Here is a 22,321-nt window from a genome sequence, read left to right as displayed (position 1 = left end):
CCCTAAAACAACTCCTTCCTCCCCCACCCCGTTTTGACATATTAAAGTTTGGGGCAGATTTGTATAAAAAGCGCCCCAAGTCTACAAATTCACTTGCTGTAGACTCAGTGACTCTATAGCACAACCAATTACTTCTAGAAGGAACCACTAAATCATTTAAACCAAATGTAACGGACGGCCACATTTTCTTGCGCAAGGGCTCTCCCTTACCTGGTTCCATAATCAGGGCAGCGGACGCATACAGCTGCATACTTGTTCAAGATGGGGAGGATGTAGTCCTTTCCTTGATCCTCAATTGCGGGATCTGGCAGCTGACTGGAGACAGAAAGCAAACCAAATGGAGGTGGCACAACTTCTGCTCCTTCCAGCACACGTTTCCCACCATAGATATCGAAACCTCGAGAGCACACAGTAACGTGATAAGCTGTCAAAATACCAGCAAGGACAGCCTTCCTGGGCTTGGTGCTCTACAGATGTTGATGGACTGCAACTCCCATCAGCTGCAAGCCATCATGGCCAATGGTCAGGGGTGATGAGCACCAAGTGGACAAAGGCCGGTCAAGGGCAAATTACAGGAGATGTCCACCAGGTTTACTGACTTTATTGCTTGACTTCTGTTTTATTTTGATGGTTCTCCAATATTAGATTTGTTGGTTCTTAATATATGAGGTTTTAACGGCTACCTAAGAGGTAGTCTTCTTCCCCTCTTACATACCCTACCAATCACTTTGTTCTGCAGGAGAGGGCATCCCGTCAGGAGGCCAGTTCTGCATGATGGACAGAATCAGGCCTTTAGTGTGGTAGCAACACTGATGCTTTAGAGCAGTGTTTCCCAACCTTGGGCCTCCAGTTGTTTTTGGACTCCCATCATCCCTAGCTAGCAAGACCAGTGGTCAGGGATGATGGATGGGAATTGTAGTTCAAAAACAGCTGGAGGCCCAAGGTTGGGAAACACTGCTTTAGAACTCCCACCCGTTACATATCAAAGAGGCACTTTTCCCATTTCCCCCCCTGCTTTTGCTAAAGACAACCCTCTTCCAACAAACCTTTATCCCAGCTAGTATCTATATTGAAGCTAAACTGATTTTATGCACGTGCTGCTGTTACTTTAAACTGTTTATCTCTCTCTCTCTCTCTATATATATATATAATGGTTTCAACTGCTTTTGTACATGTAATTGTTTTGTATATGTTTTTTCCTATACTATATATTGCTTTGGGATGCCTCATGGGAAGTAGATAATAAATTAAATAAATAAACGCATTGTGACTGCAACCTACTTTGGGAGTCTTTTCTGTAATGAAAAGCCGGCTGGAAATATTGCAAATAAATATTGCAAATAAATAAGTAAATATGCTTTTACACACACACAAAAAAACACCCATCCCTGGTGTGGAAGATAATGAGCCAGATGGAACAATTGCCTGGCACCATTCTCAGGAAGCTTCCTATTTTTCTCTCCGCTAATGCAAGCAACCGTGTACATAAGAAGGAATTTAGTTCAATACACTTAAGACTGAAAGCATTAAAAAGCACAAGACGAAAAACTGATCATTTTCCCACAAGCATTCTTATTTACAGGCAAAGCAAAGGCTTAGAGTTGCCGATCCCTAGGTAATGACTGTACGTTACAGCCAAGGCACAGACTTACGGGTCTTGGTTATTCATCACTTTAATGAGCTCCTGCACCAGATCTTCCTTCACAAGGTCCTGGCTGTGCCTGATGACATCCGTGAAAAGCTGCTTTCCATACTGAAGCTTCTTCCATGGTGTATCCAGCAAAGAATTGCTCAAGCCATATACCCCTGCATGGGAGGAAAGGTGATAAAAGCTTATGAAAGGTGAACTCTGTATTTGCAGTTGTAGCTCAGCAGTACAGCATCTGATCTAAGTGCAGGTGGTCCAGGTCTCGGGCATCTCCTGGTAGGGCAGAAAATGTCCCTTGTCTGAAATCCTGAGGAGCTGCTGCCAGTCACTGGGTTGATAAACCAAAGGTCTGACTTGGCATGTTCCATTTGACAATGAAATCAAGAGCTGACACACCATAGCAAACCACCCCAACTCTCATTGACAGTTATTATGCGAGCGGACTGTTCAAAACTTCTGCTTTTGATGACATGCTCTACACACGAAAGAAGGCCCACTCTTGAGCAGTACAGTGGTACCTTGGTTCTCAAACACCTTGGTATTCAAATGCCTAGGTTCCCAAATGCCGGAAACCCGGAAGTGTTCCAGTTTTTGAACGTTTTTAAGAAGCCGAACGTCCAATGCGGTTGTCTGCTATTGTTTCTGGGGCGCCTGCACCAATCAGAAGGTGCGCCTTGGTTTTCAAACATTTTGAAAGTCAAATGGACTTCTGGAATGGATTAAGTTCGGCGCTTTTGTTTTTGCTATTTATTTTGTATTTTTGTTTTTGAGGCTTTTTCAGTTAATTTGTTTTTGTGACTGTGTGGAACCCAGTTCAGCTACTGATTGATTGACTGATTGTGTGACTGTGGAAATGGATAAAAGCCCCCCATCCAAACAATGACTATCATCAGTGCAGGTAAGAAAATAATATTTTTTATCATCTGCAGTACTGTCTTTTTTATTTTATAGTACAGTACAGTGATTATTGCTTTCATTTTATGCATCAATGGTCTGGATAGATAGTAAAATTCATGTTAAATTGCTGTTTTAGGAGATGTTTTTAAAAGTTTGGAACAGATTAATTCACTTTGCATTACTTTCTATGGGAAAGCGCGCCTTGGTTCTGGAACACTTTGGTTTTGGAACGGACTTCCGAAACGGATTAAGTTTGAGAACCAAGGTACCACTGTGTGTCTGCATATATAAGGCCATCATGGAAGGACCGAGAGCATTGCACTTTTATGTTATACAGACAACTCCCCATTTATGCGCGTTCAAGGCATGCATGACCGTGCCATCAACCAGGAAGTGACACACAAAGGCGCCAAAACGGCCCTAAAAGAGCATGAAAACAGCCAAAATGGCACAAACACAACATCAAGCAACCCCACGAGACTTTGCAAGTGCAATCCCAGGAGTCTTGCACCAACCTTTGAGGCCTTTGGAGAGCCAGAGTTTGAGAAAGGAGGTTTGGAGAGAGCAACTGTGGTGGTTTGGTTAATTTGTTTTTTTTAAGGGTTTCCAGAGGTTTAGGAGGAGTTTAGAGGCGTTTTCAATGGTGTTCCCAATATTCACCTTGGGAACATAACCCCTGTGTAAATGGGGAGTTGCTTGTACTGCCCCTTATATGATGATTCCGGAGCTGGAGGCCTGTGGAAGTTCTTCAAGGAATTCCTCAATTTGGATTGTATCCAATGTTAGTTCAACTCAAGAGCAGACCCAATGAAGTTAACAGGCAAGGCTAACACAGGCGCCTTAGGTTCAGTGGGCTTATTCTGAGTAGATAGATTTTAGTTGGATACAACAGTTTGTTTAGATTTGCTTCCCTTTATAAAAATCAAGAGAGGTCCAGCACCTACAGAGTAGCTATATTTGCTATTATGGTTTGTAAGATCAAACCGGGACGCAGGTGGCGCTGTGGGTTAAACCACAGAGCCTAGGACTTGCTGATCAGAAAGTCGGCGGTTTGAATCCCCGCGACGGGGTGAGCTCCCATTGCTCGGTCCCTGCTCCTGCCAACCTAGCAGTTCAAAAGCACATCAAAAAGTGCAAGTAGATAAATAGGTACCGCTCCGGCGGGAAGGTAAACAGCATTTCCGTGTGCTGCTCTGGTTCGCCAGAAGCGGCTTAGTCATGCTGGTCACATGACTCGGAAGTTGTACGCCGGCTCCCTCCCTATAAAGCGAGATGAGCACAGCAACCCCAGTCGGTCACGACTGGACCTAATGGTCAGGGGTCCCTTTACCTTTAAGATCAAGCATAAGCTGGTGACAGCCAGTTGTCATCCAATCCAAATGTTATGCTTTAAACTAGTGAGTAGGAACATTTTGCTCCACCTCGTTCAGATTGTTCTAAATCATAATTTGTTTCATTGCACCTCTGTCCCACCTTTTTTTTTAAAAAAAAAAAACGTAGTGGCACTCAAATTGGTTCAAAGGTGGTCTCCCATCTAGGGAGACTGACCAGATCCAAACCTGCAAGGTCAGTGCATCACGTGCCATAGCAATGCAAGCAGCTTACTTGAACTTTGCAATGTGGTGTTCTTTTTCTCCTGTGTTATGACTTAAACAATAGAATTTGAACTCTGACCAAGTCAGTGTTTGCAACAGAATGCAAATCAAAACCAGGTTAATCTCAACCCAGAATTGTGTGATTACCTAGATTTGTTTTCTTTTAAATTTGCATTTCCCTGCCTTACAACCGTTGGCATTAAAGGGGAGGGGTAAAATTAACATATATATTAAATGTTTAATATACAAATATTAGCATATATACCCACCTGATAGCTCTCAGGGCTGTCTATATATGGCATAGGGCAGGTGGTTTTAAAATAGATTCTATATCTGGAAAATCTCATGTTTATTTCATTTGGCCTTTCCCTACCTCCAACCCAACAATGTAATTACCTATTTTATTTTAGCATTTGGAAGGGGTCCTTTTAAGACACTATGAGCCCACAAGGGAAAGAGGGAGATCCACCCTATCCCTCGACAGTAAAATAAATTGGAGCTGGGGAGGATAGGACGACTCGAGTGCATATTCTAGATACTTAGCACTGTATAACAAAAATCGTCACCATTTCTAAAAGCTCTGTATGTTTGAAACACTTGGTCGAACAAGGTGTGCATCAATACACAGCGTGCTTGCTAGACCAATAGACCTGCAGGCTTTTACCAGGGCACAATATTCCTATTTTATGGGCACATTTGTAGCTGCCTTACCAGGCACAGTATTCCTGAGCTGTGTTTTATTGGTTGTTTTCATAAAGGCTGCTGTGACGTGCCATGCCCTGAATCGATGGAAATACAGTGGGGTTGGAGAGCCATGTATTAAATAAAATGCAAACAAGAAAATGGACTTTGACCTGAAAGATGAAGGACCACCTCAGCCTCTACCATAGATGTATTCTTTTACACTGCTATGTAATGGTGAATGGGGCCCATTGGGTACTGGTCAGACAGAAGGCAGGCAGACCTATATTATTATTATTATTATTATTATTATTATTATTATTATTATTATTATTTGCATACCAGCCTATACCCATAGATCTAAGGGCAGTTCGCAATATAAAGTTACAATATAAAAAACACAAAGGTTGTTTTCTGCTGCTCCAGAGAAGCGGACACGGAGCAATGGATCCAAACTACAAGAAAGAAGATTCCACCTAAACATTAGGAAGAACTTCCTGACAGTAAGAGCTGTTCGACAGTGGAATTTGCTGCCAAGGAGTGTGGTGGAGTCTCCGTCTTTGGAGGTCTTTAAGCAGAGGCTTGACAACCATATGTCAGGAGTGCTCTGATAGTGTTTCCTGCTTGGCAGGGGGTTGGACTCGATGGCCCTTGTGGTCTCTTCCAACTCTATGATTCTATGGTAATAAAAACAAAGACAACCTGAAAATTGCCCCGTCCACAGCACATTTTAAAAGGGCATTAGATGTCATGTTAAAGAGGAATGTTTTTTCTTGGTGCTTAAAGGTGTATAATGAAGGTCCCAGATGAACCTCTCTGGGGAGAGCATTCCACAAAAAGGGAGCCACCGCAGAAAAGACAATGGCAGGTGGAGCCAAACCCAAGGACAGGTGGAACTTGAGCCAATGACAGGTGGATCCAATTACCTCTGATTTTGTCCCCATCCTCTCCCCTGCTGACCTCTACAAGGACAAAACAGAGAGTGAAGAGGAGGAAGCCGACAGGCAGCTGGTAATAAGTGAGACGGCAGGCAGGTGGGGGCTGGCTGGGGCACTGCCCCAGTTGCCTTAAGGCAGTGGTGGCCAAACTTGGCCCTCCAGCTGTTTTTGGTCTACAACTCCCATCATCCCTAGCCAACAGGACCAGTGGCCAGGAATGATGGGAACTGTAGTCCCAAAACAGCTGGAGGGCCAAGTTTAGCCACCACTGCCTTAATGGATCAGCCTCCACTGCTGATATGGCTCTGTGTATTTCTAGATATTAACCACACCTGGGCAGTTGTTGGGGATGGGGAATTAATATCGCAACTACCTCTCCACTGGCAAAACGAAAGCCCATTACAAGAGGGTCTTGCTGAAAGGGAGGGCAACAGTGTGCCAAGGGTCACTCTGTAAATTAGTTAAACCATGCCTAAAGAACACTCTAATGAAACTTGCAAAACACCCAACTGATTAGTCTCAATAACTGACTAAATAACTCATCACAGATCTTCTTTTCCTGCAGATTTCAACTGGATCAGTCCCTCGTGAGCCCTCTTCATTAATGAGTCCTCTTCAGTCATTATTAGCCTAAATCCTAAATCCGCAGACCCTTATTACCACCGTTCAATTAGCTAAAAGGCGATTTAAGCATCCTTTTATCTATGGGGAGATGTACATTAAACAGGATTCAAATGTCTCTTGCTCTGTAAAGAAGAATAAGAGGAGGGGGAGAAAAAAAGCCTTTCATAAGCTCGTCCTGGATTGTTCCACTGAATGACACCACAACTCTTAATTCTTCTTAGAGGGTCCTGAAGCCTTGGAATAGATCAAGGTTTCCCAAGCATGGGTCTCCAGCTATTTTTGGACTACAGCTCCCACCATCCATAGCTAGCAGGACCAGTGGTCAAGGATGATGGGAATTGTAGTCCACAAACATCTGGAGACCCATGCTTGGGAAACCCTGGTATAGACGGAGTAACCAAACCAATAAAGCTATTACTCCAGAACGTCCAATCATAGCTAGGAACTGGTTCAGATACTGGTAAAGAAGCAGCACCAAGAAACAGGAAATGTCCACGTGACGTCCAGAGGGTGGCAACACGAGAATGGGCCTTCTCTGAGGTTGGCTGGCAGCTTTGTTACATATCTTTAGGTGCCAGGCAAAACGTTCCTCTTCTGCCAGGCCTCTGGCTGATAAATATCCGATACACTTTTTAATGTGCTGTTGGGGGGGCATTGGTTTGTTTCTGTTTTTATTATGTATTTTGTGTTTTTAGTATATTGCGTTTTTATGTTGTGCAATGCCCAGGGTTCTACGGATGAAGGGTGGCATGCAAATTTACAGACAGTTGCCCATTTCTGCAGGGGGGTTACATTACGAGGAACTGCACGCATACGTGAAATCATGTATATTTGAAACACCATTTAAAAAGCCCCAAAACACCCTCTCCTGCCCCCGCCCCTTTTTATGGCATTTTTGGGTCACTTCCAGGTTTGGGCCAATGTGTGTATGCATGGTCACACACATATTGAACACGCGTAAATGGGGAGTTATCTGTAACAAATACCGTATTTTTCGCCCTATAGGACGCACTTTCCCCCCTCCAAAAATGAAGGGGAAATGTGTGTGCGTCCTATGGGGTGAATGCAGGCTTTCGCTGAAGCCTGGAGAGCAAGAGGGGTCGGTGCGCACTGACCCCTCTCGCTCTTCAGGCTTCAGGAAGCTATCTGCAAGCCTTCGGAACCCAGCGGGAGTTCCCGCTGGGCTCCCAAGGCTTGTGGACAGCAGCCTGCAGCCCGAAACCCAAAATAATAACAACAATAATCGTAAACTCCTCTGCAAGCTTTGCCATCGTGCCAAGTGAGCAAATTTAAGCTACACTCGCTCATTCTAAAATATCTCACAGGCCTGGCATGAAAAGTGGCTCGGGGGGAGGACAATCTATGTAGCCCTGAAGTGCGTACATGGAAGAACATTATATAATCAGCAGCATCGTAGTAATAATAAAGAGTATTATTTACAAGAAGAGTGAAGTGTATACATCTAGGGCATGGTAGTCAATGTGGTACCTTCCAGATGTTGTTGGATTCCAACTCCTACCCATCCCAGGCAGCAAGGCCAATAGTAGTCAAGGATGATAGGAATTGTGGTTCTGGAGGGCACCACGTTGGCTACCCTCAGTTTAGGGTAACATCAACGCTGTGGAAGGCGCAGGTTGGTTTTATGCCGCTGTAGTCATTCCCGTCAACATTTGTGGCAGTTTCTGCTCGTAACTTAAAGAAAAAAGCTTGCATCCAAAGCCAGTCCTACTCAAAGTAGACCCACAGAACCATAGAATTGTAGAGTTGGGACCACGATAGTCCAGCCCCCTGCAAAGCTGGAATCTTTTGCCCAGCTGAGATGAAGAGTCTCATGCTCCGCTGGAATTGATGGACATGGTTGATTTAGGTTCATTAATTTCAAAGGGCCTACTTTGAGCATAACTTGGTAGGATACAACTCCAAAGTTCCCTAACATTCTGGCTTCTCCCCAGGGATAGGATGCAGGACACCGGGAGAAAGCGGCATCTCAGTGGTAGATTGTGGATAGCAGAATGTCTCAGGTTCAATCTCTGGAGTCCTCCGGTAGGGCTTGGGAAGACTCCCTGTCCGAAACCATGGAAAGCCCCTGCTACTCAGTGTAATACAGAACTAGCAGACCTGTCAGTGTGACTTGGTTTAAGGCAGCTTCCTATGTTCTTACACAATGATGACAGCGGACTGGATCTCACTTTCTTCAGACGAAAGATTGCAAGGCATTGGCACGCCGAAAGAGCTGCCTATATGGCTTAATGAAAGGCACTTTATCCCCTTTTACACGCATACGGCACCTCTCTCAAATAGGGTCCTTAACGGTGCGCAGCAACACTGGCTGACAGCAGAGATCTCTCTCTCTCTCTCTGTCTCTCTCTCTCTAGAACTGCCCTACATTTGCTGGCCATAATCCAGAAGAATAAGCACTAGCTGTGTAATATAATGATCTATCCCGCAACCCTCCCACATCAGCTACTCTCCCCGTAGAGGCCACATTTAGCAGAGAATGAACTCGTCGTTGATGCAGAAAGATCAGGGATGTCAGCGGCAGTACCCAATTCTTGCATTACAGCTTTGTGGCACGGTGTGAATAAGTGATCACTGATCTCTTAATGTGGCATTAAGGCATGCAAAAACAAAGTCAGATGCGCTGAGAATTCTCAACATCCCCCTTTTAATTAAAGAGAAGAGACAGGGCTTGAATCCCCCTGCTCTCCCTGGATTTATTTTTAACTTGTGGACTTAAGTAGCCGCCTTGTACTGCGCCTCCTTCTCACACTGCTGGGGGCCCTCGCTGAGGTCTCAGGCTGATGCAGAGACTGAACCTGGGACCTTCCACATGAAAAGCACGTGCTCTGACACTGAGCTATGCGCAGCCTTTCAAGTCAACGACTAGGTTGCTTCCATTCTGAAAACTCATGCAGCAGCCTGGCTGGGAGGGGGTAGGGTTGGAACCACTGTACAACAGCTCCAAAATTAAGGTGGCTCTTCCTCTACCAAGAAAGTCACACAGTGGTCATGAATGTAGTTCTAAGTCAAAAATTACTACCTTAATAAGCCAGGATATGAGTGATGCCAGGGACACAGGTGGCGCTGTGGTCTAAACCACAGAGCCTAGGGCTTGCCAATCAGAAGGTCGGCAGTTCGAAACCCCGCGACGGGGTGAGCTCCTCTTGCTCGGTCCCTGCTCCTGCTAACCTAGCAGTTTGAAAACACGTCAAAGTGCAAGTAGATAAATAGGTACCACTCCGGCGGGAAGGTAAACAGTGTTTCTGTGTGGTGCTCTGGTTCGCCAGAAGCGGCTTAGTCATGCTGGCCACATGACCCAGAAGCTGTACACTGGCTCCCTCGGCTAGTAAAACGAGATGAGTGCCACAACCTCAGAGTCGGCTACGACTGGACCTAACGGTCAGGGGTCACTTTACCTTTACCTTAGGAGTGATGCCAGGTTCCTTTGTGATGCCAGGTACAGAGATGCCATGCCCCTTTGCAGCCTGTCCGTCCCTCCCTCCCTGTGATTATTGTTTTATTCTCAAATGGTGTATAAATGTAATGAAATAGTAAATGTCAAGCTTCAAAAGAAACCAGGATACAAAGCTATGCTTTGAAGCTGGCTTTACACTCTGGCTTGTTCCGAAGCCATTAACCATAGTTTCTGGACTTGCACGCAGTTAACTATGGTTAACTGCTGAGGAATGTGGCTGCAAATCAGCTGTGTGCCCCTGCATACAACTCATGAATATCCTGGCTTATTATGCCATGAATTTTTTTGGCTTTGCACTGCATGCAGGTGTGGCCAGTGTCCCCATTTTATTTGCCTACAAACTTTCTAATGCTCTGCTTATACTTTTATATCCCTGCCTGATCACTGAGGTCTTGGGGAGAGTCTCTCATAAGAGGTCCTTCATGGCACTGATGAACAGTTTGTATCCAGCAGGAGCTGTGCATTCAGTATTGTGAGCCCAAATTTGTGGAACTCTCTTCCTGATGAGGTCAAACAGCCCCATCCCTGTTGAACTTCTGCACCTACTGGAGGCTCCCCAATTCCAGCGGACATTTTCCATTCAAGTTTGGCTTTAATCCATTTTAACATTTTATGTATTACGTTTAGTTAAGTAGCATGCATTTTTATTTTTATTTTTTAAAAAACAGCTTTGTGCAATGCAAGTGAGGGATGGTGGGATATGAACATGCGGAACGAGCTTATAGGTTTGTTGCTTAGAAGATGGAGCAGACTTCATCTCTGTTGCTCCAGAGGGCAGGTCTAGAACCAAGGGGTGGAAATGGCAAGGAAGCAGATTCTGGCTGGGCAGGAGGAGAAATTTCCTAATAGTGAGAGCTGCTTGACAGATGGTCTTAAACCAGTGATGCCAAACTTGGCCCTCCACCTGTTTTGGGACCACAAGTCCCATCATCCCTAGCTAGCAGGACCAGTAGTCAGGGATGATGGGAACTGTAGTCCCAAAACAGCTGGAGGGCCAAGTTTGGCCATCACTGTCTTAAACGGTAGTTGGTACGCTTTTCTCTGGGGACCTTTAAACAAAGGCTGAATGGCCATCTGTCAGAGATGCTGGACTCTGCATCTTGCACTGTAGATTCTGCATGGAATGGGGTGGGGTATGGATGAGATCGTGTGGGATGCGGGTGGCGCTGTGGGTTAAACCTCAGCACCTAGGACTTGCCGATCGCATGGTCGGCGGTTCGAATCCCCGCGGCGGGGTGCGCTCCCGTTGCTCGGTCCCAGCGCCTGCCAACCTAGCAGTTCGAAAGCACCCCCGGGTGCAAGTAGATAAATAGGGACCACTTACTAGCGGGAAGGTAAACGGCGTTTCCGTGTGCGGCTCTGGCTCGCCAGAGTAGCTTCGTCACGCTGGCCACGTGACCTGGAAGTGTCTGCGGACAGCGCTGGCTCCCGGTCTCTAGAGTGAGATGAGCGCACAACCCCAGAGTCTGTCAAGACTGGCCCGTACGGGCAGGGGTACCTTTACCTTTTACCTTTATGGATGAGATCAGGGATGGGGAACCTTCTGGGCCAGATCTTTATCAGTTTCCACCCTGCAGGCCGGCCTTGACATGGTGACAAGAGTCAATCCCACCAGTCAACCAGACATAAAGCCCCAAGTCATGGATCATGGAATTGTAGAGTTGGAAGGGACCATGAGGATCATTTAGTCCAACCCCTGGCGATGCAGGAATATGCAGCTGTCCCATATGGGAATCGAGCTTGCAACCTTGGCATTATCGGCACCATGTTCCAACCAACTGAGCTATGGGAGGTCGATGCAAGGCAGTGAGGTTCTGCTTCACCAGCATGTTCCCTGCAAGGAATCAGCACCCAGCAGGACCAAACTCTCCAGCTCATCAGCTGATGGGAGGAAGGTTCAATCCTGCTCCCTGCAGCTTTGCCAGTGCCGAACCTGCCCCAGTGATGTTGCTGATTGACAGGTGGGTGTGGGTTTTTGCAGGCCAAACAGGTCCCCCCCCCCATCCTGAGCCAAGATTGGCCCATGGACTGGAGATTCCCCATCGCTTGACTAGATAAACGTCCAAGGTCCCTTCCAGCACTAAAAGTACAGTGGTGCCTCGCAAGACGAAAAGAATCCGTTCCGCGAGTCTCTTCGTCTTGCGTTTTTTTCGTCTTGCGAAGCAAGCCCATTAACGGCTTAGCGGATTAGCGCTATTAGTGGCTTAGCGGATCAGCTGATAAGCGGCTTAGCGGATCAGCTGTTAAGCGGCTTAGCGATCAGCTGTTAAGCGGCTTAGCGGCTTGGGAAAAGGGGGGGGGGGAAGCCCTGCAGGAACTCGCAAGACATTTTCGTCTTGCAAAGCAAGCCCATAGGAAATTCGTTTTGCGAAGCACCTCCAAAACGGAAAACCCTTTCGTCTAGCGGGTTTTCCGTCTTGCGAGGCATTCGTCTTGCGGGGCACCACTGTATCTAGTTCTAAGTTATGTTGAAAGAAGATCCTCCAAAATGATATACTACATCAGCAGTATGCCTCAGCACTGCCTGACTCCCGAATTCCCCTGCAAGCTGCTGTAGGCAAAGTAATTATTAGAACAAGCCCTCAGGCTACAGCCTTCCATGTTTTAGTTAAGCACCCTACTCATCGGTATTTAAAAAAAAAATATTATTTGAGATATTTATAAAGCCAGTTTACTCCACATGTAGCCAATGCACCTCCAAACAGAAATGCACAGTTGAATGAGGCTCCTCTTACAAAGATCCAGTAGCTCTCTTTCATGGGATTCCGCTTTTCAGGACAAAGACTGTGCAAGCACACACACAACACACATGAACACATCCCACTGCTATAACATAAACCAATATTCCAACAGTTTTTGATATAACCCACCGGGATTTAAGAAGACAGGTTCTGGGCCGCCTTTGTTTCCGTAATACCAAATTACATCTCCTTTGGTGGTGCTAAAAGATAAAAATAGGGTGGGGGGAAAGAGTTTTCCTTGCAAAATGGCAACTCATATCTTTGATTAAGTTTAAATTCCGTGCAACCCTCCCCACAGTGAGACATCCCTCCCCCCGCCCACCCTCAGTTCAGGGATCAGTCAGTTACTTATTTAAAATAACAATAATCAAGTCACTATTTAGAAGGCTGTTTAAAGAGGAAAATAAAAAGGAACACCCCCCACACACAAACTACAAAAAAGAAAAGAAAGGAATTTTTTTACAAGGTTAATAGGAGCTACAAAAGGAAAAAGGAAACAAAGGTATGTATCCAACAGGAGTTTTCATACTTCGCAACAGAGGAATGCAATGCAGCAGTTGCACTAGCAGAAACCCATTGCACAACCCATTGTGCATTCTATTGTGCAACAAAGTAACCAGCATGCTGCTTATGCATTCCCTTGCACATCAACAATCCGCTGGTGCAAAACACTTCACCAGCAGAACAAGCAACCTAGTAAGTTGCTTTTAATTGTCGCAACACTGGATACAACCCCTTGAGTTGTTCCAAAACAAAGCAAAAGCTTGTTATCTAAGGACGATACAGTGGTGCCCCGCAAGACGAATGCCTTGCAAGACGAAAAACCCGCTAGACGAAAGGGTTTTCTGTTTTTGAGTTGCTTCGCAAGATGATATTCCCTATGGGCTTGCTTTGCAAGACGAAAACGTCTTGCGATTTTTTTTCGCTCCCCCCCTTTTCTAACCGCTAAGCCGCTAATAGCCTTTTAGCCGCTAAGCCGCTAAGCCTTTAATAGCCGCTAAGCCGCTAAACCGCTAATAGCGCTAATCCGCTAATAGGGTTGCTTTGCAAGACGAAAAAACCGCTAGACAAAGAGACTCGCGGAAAGGATTATTTTCGTCTTGCGAGGCACCACTGTATTCAGAGAGCCACTGCTCATGTGTGGGGAGTGTGCCAATTTCTGCTGATTCTTTCCCCCAGAGGCATAAGGGGCTGCAGAACCAAGGCTGCAAGGAAGTCCTGCTATGTGCCTGCAAATTCTACTTGTGCTTCTGGATCCAAGTCTCCCTCTGTGTGTGTGCGTACACGCGTGCTTTCAAAAAAGGGAAATGCAATTGAGCTTTCCAGCACTTCCTCCCACATTTGATTCCATTCTGAACAACGCCACCCTGTCTTGGATGAGCACCTGGCGAGCTCAGATACGCACCTGAACCACAGCAGTCAGGACTTATGCTGACTCCACTCATGTCTGCCCTGATGAGTCAACAGCAATTTGAGATTGGTTTTCCCCTCTCTTTTTTTACTTCTTCATACACGTTTGTTTCAGCAACAAGCCACAGGACATTTCAAGAGTGAGCTCACATCTAGCCATCACAAAACCGCTCTCCCCGCACCCCACTTCATCTTAGTTATTTCCCATCCACACCATTGCTGCTTTTATTCTACCGGGAAAGTGGTACACAAAGCCAATTACGTTTTAAAAAATTTTCGCAGACGCTGAAAATATGAATCAAAGCGTGGAATGTAATGAAGCCCCCCAGGGTACAGCACAGTTCAGCATACACCTACGTGTTGAAGGCAAAACTCAATCTTCACGGCAACAGCACACCATCCAACACTACAATTGTGCATATGTACAAGTTCACAGCACAAAATATGCAACTTGTCGGTTCCCAATGAACAAAAGCTTAGTTCAGTTTGGGTTTTGTCCAACTTAAGTTCTGCCGTCGTGTTCTGGTCTGATGCAGAACCTGCCTGGAATGGGGCAAGATTGGAGGCATGGCTACTGGACCACTGATGGGTGCAAGTGAGCAACTTGCTCTGACAAAGACTGGGAGCAGCCTGGGCCTCTTGTGTCTGGAGACAGCCTCCTCTAGGCTCCATGCCCTTGAGTCCAAATAACTTCAGATTCTTAAAGAAGCAACCCTCTGGACTGAAGATGGACAAGTCTCCTTTGTTCCCATAGCCTCCCCTCCTGGTGGACTTCTAGCACTGCTGGGCCGGTGATGTGCAGTGAGAGACATTTGGTTCTTCAAGGGAAGTTGTTAATGAGGGTCCCGGGTCCCTATAAGGCCTTGATGGCCTGGGAGGTTCCTCTGGGAATTCTTGTCCAACTGTCTCAAGCCCAACAGCCTCCCTGTCTTCTGCAGTCAGCTCTGATACCTGACCCAGACTAGCTCCTCATCCAGTTCCCCTGCAGCCTTCAACTTTGTGTACAAATCACTCCTGGATCCAGGGGCCATGGCATTTACTCAGACTGTAATTAAAGGATCTAAGATAGTAATTTCCTTTCCTTTCAGTGCATCCACTCTGAAAATGACTAATGCTGTATACAACTCTAAATGTGCAGTACTTGGATATCAAAGAAAGCAGGCTATCAGTTTTCTAACACAAAAAGCCCAGTGTTGAGAAATCAAATTGCTCTCCAATATTTATTGAGCTCAATATGGTGGGGAAGACATGGACCCTACATCCCTCTAGATTTTGCCAGATAACAATTCACTGACCACTGGCGATGCTGGCTGGGACCGCAATGAGAAATGTTACACAACATGCAGGCCAGCAACCCCAAATAGCATTGACACACTGCTTGTTTCACCCTTTCCCCACCAGGAGGGGCAGGTGAACGCATGGCATGGCCTCATCTTGTGTTTCACTGCTGTATGTTATGAGCAGGGGACAGTAGAGAAGCCCCAAGCCAGGGCTACATCCTGTATCACGCAGGCACATCCCTGGTTAAAGGGGAAACAACAAGAGTTCTGCTCTTGCAAAAGAAAAAATGAAAAACAGTGCAAGAGTTAGAGGAGAGGAAAAGAACAGGAGAATGTTGGATTTTAAGCTGTCAATCCACAGCATGAACACTATGGGGAAATTGCAATATAGGTTAAGGACAGAAATGGGATGTAGCTTAGTAGGAGAGTTGATGCTTTGCATGCCAAAATCCATTAAGTTTTATTTATTTCCCAGGTAGGGCTGGGAAGAATTCTTGGGACCTGGAGACCCACTTCCTGTCAGATTAGACCACTCTTCCTCACCTGGTGCCTTTCATATGCTTTGGACTATAACTCCCATCAATTGCAGCCAGCATGACTATGTTGCCTGGTGCACATGGGAGTTGCAGTTGAAAACATCTGGAGGGCACCAGGCTTGAGGAAGGCTGGTGCAGACAAAACAGAGTGAGATGGACCAACTGGGGCTGAGACGGAGGAAGGCAGGGAGACCAAGCGCCAGAGCCAGAATGACCATTTGAATGCTTGTAATGAGGAAGGAGGGACGCGGGTGGTGCTGTGGGTTAAACCACAGAGCCTAGGGCTTGCCAGTCAGAAGGTCAGCGGTTCGAATCCCCGCGACGGGGTGAGCTCCCGTTGCTCAGTCTCTGCTCCTGCCAACCTAGCAGTTCGAAAGCACGTCAAAGTGCAAGTAGATAAATAGGTACCACTCCGGTGGAAAGGTAAACAGCATTTCTGTGCGCTGCTCTGATTCACCAGAAGCGGCTTAGTCATGCTGGCCACATGACCCGGAAGCTGTACGCCGGCCTCCTCGGCCAATAAAGCGAGATGAGCGCTGCAACCCCAGAGTTGGCCACGACTGGACCTAATGGTCAGGGGTCACTCTACCCTTTACCTTTAATGAGGAAAGAAGGAAGGGTTCAATGTTCCTAACTTTCTCCCAAATTTTATCCAAGACAATGGGACTGTGAAATTGACTCAACCAGATTACAAAGCAGCTGGCCTAAACAACTTTTCTCCCAAAAGTAGACTTGGCATAAGGCCAATAATGCCAAAAGGTGGATATACAGCAGGCATGAGTTAAACAAACAAACTAACCAACCAACCTACAAACCATTGAGGGAATGGGGCCAACTGAACTTAAGGTTGGGAAAATGAGAAACAAAGTTGACAAGATGCATCTATCTCTACCTCAAGGTCTGCGTGATTCACTTCCTTCAGCTGTTACCAGAATTGGTATGGGAGCAGCCACACCCTTGCTGCTAAGATATGAACTAACTTCCATGCAAGGTAGGCATTTATGGCATTTAGTTTCCTTTCTCGATGCGGAGTTTTAGAAATAAGTAGCAGAGATGCTGCTAGTAGCATGTCAAACTCGAGTGGACTGGGGAGGAAATTGGACAAGGCAACAGTTTTAAGGATGTCTCTCCCCCCCTCCACACCTTCCTCTTTTTCTTTTATGAAGTAGCAAAGGAAGAATTGCAGAGCTGCCATTAGATGGCTCACTCTCTACATCCTTCAGCCCTTCCTGCCAGCACAGAAAGGCAATTCCTCAAACTGCTCTGGGATTATTAGGCTGGACGTCAGGATGAGATCATATCAGGCAGTATTTCACTCAAGCGATTCACTTATTATTTACAATGGTGGTGGTGGAGAAGCAGTTCTCCAGCAACAAATGAAGTACATCTGTAGTCAAGATTTTAATTCTATCCAAGCTTTCAGAATTGTCTTGTCCCTTTTATGCAGGATTCTCTTCCCCCTGCTCTTTCCCATTTCAGATAAAAAATAACACACACACACACACACACACACACACACACACACACACACACTCAAGCACACAAATATATAATCATAGGATGGAGTGTTTGCACAGCAGATGAGCAACCATTTCCCAGCATTTCATTTTGTCCAAGAACAGGGGAGACACACCCACAGGCCCTTGCAAACCGAAAGCAGGCTGGGTACAACCTCATTAAAACTAAATGTAACACGTTGGGAATTTAAGCTGTCGGTGTATAAATTGGCATCTGGTACACAAAGTCTAACAAGCAGAAATTGTTCTTTATTCAGCTATTTATAACCTATCCTATACTTTGCAGCTATAACACAAACTGAGATGTGTTGCCCTCCCTTTTTAAAGCAGCCAAAGCTCTTAAAACACACTCGCACCCACCCCACAACAACAACAACTTTCTCCTTATGTAGGGCATCAACAACAGGGTGATTGAGATCAAAACAAGATAAAAAAAAGAAAATGAAAGAAACAGAAGCACTGGATTTACTCGACCTCTTGTGCTCTCCCTCTTTTCTACTTTCAAGGCATTCTTCAAAAGATGGCTCATGCTACACAGCTCATTGCTATTAGTTAAAAAGCTCCCCCGGAAAAGCAATTGTTAGCTTAGCTAATAGTAAAATGCTGCCTTGGCACAAGGGACAGATCCGATTCAGTTCATGCAATTTGTGCGTTCCAAAAACAGTGTGTGAACTGAAAAACAAGCTGCCACTTTAAAATTCGCACGGCTCCAAATTGTACGGTGCGGCTCTCTGGCACTCCCCTCAAAAACGTACAAAAATTGCTTGCGTTGAGGGAAACACCACAAAAATGAATGTGCTTGTGAAAGCAAATGAAAATGCAAAATATTTGGAGGAACTGCCTTGCAAAAAAAAAAAAAAAAAAAGTGTACATTAGGCAAAATTACATGCAAAAAATGTGTGCATGAGATTATTTATTTATTTCCCACCTTTCCTCCAGGGAGCTCTAGGTGATGTACATGGTTCTGGGGCTGACCTTGAGACTGACCCAGAAACTCCAGCGGGTGCAGAATGCCACGATGAGACTCCTTACGGGGTCCTCACTGCGGGATCACACTCACCCGGTGCTATACCAGCTGCACTGGCTCCCGGTAGAGTACAGGATCAGGTTTAAGGTGCTGGTTTTAACCTTTAAAGCCCTATACAGCCTAGGACCCTCGTACCTATAGGACTGCCTCTCCTGGTGTGCCCCACGGAGGACCTTACGGTCTTCAAACAAAAACATCTTGGAGGTCCCGGGCCACAGAGAGGTTAGGCTGGCCCTCAACCAGAGCCAGGGCTTTTTCGGCTGTGGCTCCAATCTGGTGGAACGCTCTGTCACAAGAGACTAGGGCCCTGCGGGACTTGACATTTTTCCACAGGGCCTGCAAGATAGAGCTGTTCCACCAGGCCTTTGGCCAGGGCACAGCCTGACCCCCTCCTCTGGCAATCCTCACAGAACTCTAGCCCAATGGTTGCCATAAATTTGATTTGAACTGATTTTATAATGAAATGATTTTAGAATGCTGTATCATTGTACTGTTGTTAGCCGCTCTGAGCCCGGCTTCGGCTGGGGAGGGCGGGATATAAATAAAATTTTATTATTATTATCTGTCATTTAATCCCCACAACAACCTTGTGAAGTAGGTTAGTGACCAGCCCAGTGAGCTTCGTGGCTGTGTGGGGATTTGAACCCTGCTCTTCTAAGTCCTAGTCCAACACTCTAACCACCACACTAAAAAAAATTATCATGAACTGATGTGGAAATATCCAAGGTGTTGTTTGGTTTGCCAATTGCATTCACTGTTGAGTATACATCTCTTCGTTGTCTCTCTTCCCTCGGCAATCACAGGAAAGCTTGGCCCACAGAGTGCATCTCCCATCCCACAATGGAGGAAAATCCACACTGTAAAATATCTGTGTTCAGTTATTTACAGCGCTTATATCGTAAGCTGGCAAACTTTGAGGCACAACCCATTCTTCACATTAGTGTTCTAATTTTATTTTCATTCACTCTTAGCCTTCACCACAAAGTAGACTGTAAATTCTAATCCACCTGAAAAATGCAACGAAGATTAACTGAATTCTCCGCATTTTCAACGTAGGTGCCGGCTGCCTCGTTGTCATTTTACCAGCGTTTCATATTAGTTATAACCACTACAGAGTTCAAGCCTCTGTGTTCCTAAGGTTCGGCACAATAATTACTCATGCTCTTGTCTTGGCTGATGTCTGTACTGCAAGAAAGCAAACGTATTTCTTCTCTCTCTGGCTATAGCGACCTTCCTTACCTCCTTATTTTGTTCAGGACCAAACTAATATGGCTCCCATCACAGGTTGAGCGTGAACCAGCTAGGCAGCCCAACTCCCTCATCTCAGAAGACTTCGGTGCAACCTGTTGCCTGGCAACTGCCAGCAAGGGAAGCCTTGCCTCCATCATGGACCACTGTGAAATCCAGTTGCTCAGCTTCACTCCCTTGGAATCAAGGATGGGAACATGAAACACTACCCTAATAAGCTTGATTCTACATGGACACCATGTCATTTCTGTTCCTCTCCCAGACCAGGGTCTGATCTTGGTTCGAGAACCTTTTGCACAACACTTTGAAGTTTTACATTTTTATTGTTTTTTAAAAATTGCACACTCTTTACATCAGAGGATTTTACAACCAAAATAAACCATAATACAAACAAGAACACGACTTTGCTTTTCATGTTAATCTCCTTCTTTTAACTCCTTGTTCTTAACCTCTTAAATCACATATATATCTAACAGTTTTCCAAATGGTGCCCTATACCTTCCTCCCCCTGTTCCCATTACTTCCCTTCACCCATGTGCAATCTTCTCAGCCTAATATGGTTTCTCGTTGTGTTAACAAAAGTTTGTATTTGTTGTTCCATATATGTATGTCATGATATCGTTTTGTACCCTTGCATTTTACCTATTCAGAGTCTCCTGTTGCTATAAAGCAGGACATAAATATTCTAAAACAAATAACTTAAAGAAAACAAAGTACATTGTATTAAATGCAGGGTCACATTTATGAGTGTGTGTTTCAAATAGTAGGCATGGGCTCCCCCAATCCAGACAGCAAGGGCTGGACTCGCCTGCCACAATCCTACTAAAATACCCACCCCAGGGCAAATAGCAGCTTGAGCTAGATTTTCAACCAGGCCCTGCGACACAGGGGGAAAGGGCATTACCCATTCTTTTCAATGGATCTACTCTGAGTAGAACTACTGTTGCATACAACCCTCTATACCAGGCATAGGCAAACTCCGACCCTCCAGATGTTTGGGACTACAATTCCCACCATCCCTGACCACTGGTCCTGTTAGCTAGGGATGATGGGAATTGTAGTCGCAAACATCTGGAGGGCCAGAGTTTGCCTATGCCTGCTCTATACTCTCCACTACTTCCCCCTAAAATAAGATTCATGCTACTAGTAACATTTGAGCCCTTCACTCGCCCATAAACTTTAAACACTTTCCCTGCTTTTAAAATCTGCTTATTTCTCATATACACAGCCTTTTTTAAAAGTCTTTTGAACAACAACAAAAAGAGGTTATCAGACAAGCGCAAGGCTGGCAAACAATGGAAGATAGAGAATGGGACTACATATCATAACCCCGTGGTTTTCAGTCTTCCTGCCTTTAGAGGGCCTTCCCACCTCCCCTTTGCCTAGGAATAAATGTGCATGCCAGAGGATTTCAGAGCATGTACTAGAGTATGCTCTCAGCTCAGAGGAGGCGACAGCCAACCCCCTTAGACGAAATAAATGTGCCCAACCATGCCTTGCAGCTGTGCATCGCAGGAAAAGATTGTCAACAAGGGATACCATCTGAGAAGAGAAGCTTGCCTTGCTGATCTTGCAGAGACACCTGATTCAACTGCGGAGGAGCTCCAGGATTTGGAAACCACTGTCTAAGGGTATCAGGGGGTTGCTCGAGAGCAATCAGGCAAATGCCTCCCTGGTCTGTTGTAAAGCCTTGTTATTGGTGCCAAAAAAACCTTCACCATGCAGAGTGCCACTATTCCGTGGCTGGCTCATTCACTGGCAGAATCTGAGAGTGGGCGGTCCTTAAACCTTCCCCAGCAGAATAGTTTCTTGACACCCAGCCTGTGCTTTCCCTCTCTGCGCGGAAGCCTACTGCGCAAGGAGGGTGTGGGTAACGGAGGACCTCTCTCCTCCCTGCTTTGCTCAGGCAAGGTGTCCTGGCACCGCCTCACCTCCCCCGAGCCCTGCAGCTCCTCTCCGCTGGAGGAGTGGTTACTCTCCTCTGCTGAGGAGGTGCTGCTTCCCATGATCTTTGGGGGCTCTCTGTAATTCATCCGGCTTTTCCCCTCTCGCCCCTGAGCCGATGGCAGTTTCCTGACACACTGCCTTAAGTCACCTTTCAAAAGGCAGCACCTGTTGAAACCAACTAGCTTCCTTTTGTGGAAACCTGTCTGGATGCTCAGATGACTCATCCCATGGGAGTCTGCCCCTGGCACTTCCGAGCTCTCTCCACTGCCAGCAATTAGGTGGGCGCTACTTTCTGTCATCACATAAAGAGTTTCGAAGCATGGTTGTCAACTGAATCGAGCGCACAAAAATATCTTCATCCGAATGTCATTCAAGTTTCAAAGTAACAGCTGGATGTGCAGTAAAGGGCCATCAATGAAAAGAAACCTCCAACATTTCCCTGTCAACAGAAGTTTGACCATCACAATCCCTATTAGTCGGAACACTGGGGCAGGCCTTCATTCTTTTCTCTCTTTATTAAACACAAAAATCAATTTTACACAGCAAATTAAACATGAATTAAACCACCGTCTGGTTTGAACGCAATGTTAAGCCATGCTAATTTTTAGCTTAATGCAAACAAGTGACGTATTGCTGTCCTTGCTTCGCTCTTGACTTTGTGTTACAATAGCAGACTAATATACTCCACCAGCTTTTTTACAACCTGGCACCATCCAGATGGATTGGGATGCAACTCCATCAGCCCCCCAATAGTCAG

The 22,321-nt window shown here is 45.8% G+C and overlaps 1 protein-coding gene across 5 annotated transcripts in view; it reads right to left on the bottom strand.

Annotated features, from left to right (window-relative positions):
- The window catches only part of TANGO2 (transport and golgi organization 2 homolog), a 102,661-nt gene that overhangs the window by 8,122 nt on the left and 72,218 nt on the right, over positions 1-22,321 (bottom strand). For all 5 annotated transcript variants that reach the window (XM_028708991.2, XM_028708992.2, XM_077920488.1 and 2 more), the window contains 3 exons: positions 12,729-12,799; positions 1,653-1,806; positions 211-315 (listed from right to left, as the gene is read on the bottom strand). In XM_028708991.2, coding sequence (XP_028564824.2) covers positions 211-315; positions 1,653-1,806; positions 12,729-12,799 — 330 coding nt within the window. The remainder of the gene's footprint in view (positions 1-210; positions 316-1,652; positions 1,807-12,728; positions 12,800-22,321) is intronic.

The sequence above is a fragment of the Podarcis muralis genome, chromosome 16, assembly GCF_964188315.1.
Source record: "Podarcis muralis chromosome 16, rPodMur119.hap1.1, whole genome shotgun sequence".
Lineage (NCBI taxonomy): Eukaryota > Metazoa > Chordata > Lepidosauria > Squamata > Lacertidae > Podarcis > Podarcis muralis.
Note: the sequence above shows the minus strand (reverse complement) of the source record. Positions and strands in the feature narration are given on the sequence as shown.